Here is a 1,153-nt window from a genome sequence, read left to right on the forward strand (position 1 = left end):
CCAATCTTGAAACAAGTTTCTTGGATTATTTTATTTACAAAATTCTTCCGAGCAAATAGATAGCAAGACGACAAAAGATAAGATATTCCGCTGCTTCCAAATAAACCGGGTATATGCCTAACACGTTTACATCAGTTGCACATATGGTGACTAGGATTATTGTCAGTCACACTGGTGTGGAAACTTAAGTATCTCAAACCCTGACCTAGATGTTTATGTTTCAAAACAACATCTTTGCTTCATAGCCTAGGCAAATTCACCGACGGATATAATTACAATATCAAAATACATACGTATGTACACAGTCTAAACAATCTTCCATAGACCATAAAAGGTATGAACGCTGTCGCGTAGCTCATGGAACATGTGTGCACAGTAATGGGATCCAGAGAAGACTTTTAGCGTAGGACGGGGCGTAAATAAAAATAATTGGTACTTCAATGTTATGCGTTTCCAATGAGAATTAGCACAAATTGCAATTTGGAGTCGTTTGGAAACAACTGTTCCCCCGCATATCTGATCTCCAATGGCACGTAAACAACATGTATTCCATAAGCTTAAGCTTGAAACAGCAAAAAGTAAAAAATAACATCTTAGAGTAGTGCTCCAAACCTCTCTCTTGACATTTCCATTGTGTTCCTAAAGCCAAGACAGTCCGTTCAAGTCAGATCATGTGTCTCACCTACACACCGGAGAGGCTGAAACCTGTACAAGTCTCGTAGCGGCACGGGGGAGGGCATGGACTTCATGTACCCCCGCAGCGGGTTCAGGCGAGCGGGCGAGTCGGGCTGGTACCGCAGGTTCGGACACGAGCCCACTGTAAAGCGTGGGAGTCTGTATTTGGAGAGTCTCGATACAGATGCATAACCCGGGTGGTACTCTTTGCAAAGTACTGAGATTTGCCCCAGATCGCCGTCGACGTCTTGCCGTACGTCGTCTGAAGGCTCTCGGACGAATATTCTTTTCGTTCTCCTGTCTCGGTCCTCCAGTAAAGCCGTCACCCCACACAGCACTGCGAAAACCCCTAATCCCACAGTCAGTGGGCCGATGAGCCGAAAGTCCCGCAGAAAGGCCCGGTCTGTAGGAAACGCCCGGTCTGCTTCCATACCCATGGTGCTGGAAGAATTGTTGTTATTGCGCAAGGCGACGTCCA

General features: G+C 46.0%; 1 protein-coding gene across 1 annotated transcript; it reads right to left on the reverse strand.

Annotated features, from left to right (window-relative positions):
• Positions 1-659: 659 nt before the first annotated feature.
• On the reverse strand, positions 660-1,151 carry LOC109480665 (the record flags this gene model as incomplete). Its single annotated transcript, XM_019782894.1, has 1 exon — positions 660-1,151. A coding segment is annotated over one exon (492 nt), but the record flags the coding sequence as incomplete, so codon positions are not given.
• Positions 1,152-1,153: the final 2 nt, after the last annotated feature.

The sequence above is a fragment of the Branchiostoma belcheri genome, unplaced genomic scaffold, assembly GCF_001625305.1.
Source record: "Branchiostoma belcheri isolate BF01 breed outbred unplaced genomic scaffold, Haploidv18h27 scaffold52, whole genome shotgun sequence".
Classification (NCBI taxonomy): Eukaryota; Metazoa; Chordata; class Leptocardii; order Amphioxiformes; family Branchiostomatidae; genus Branchiostoma; species Branchiostoma belcheri.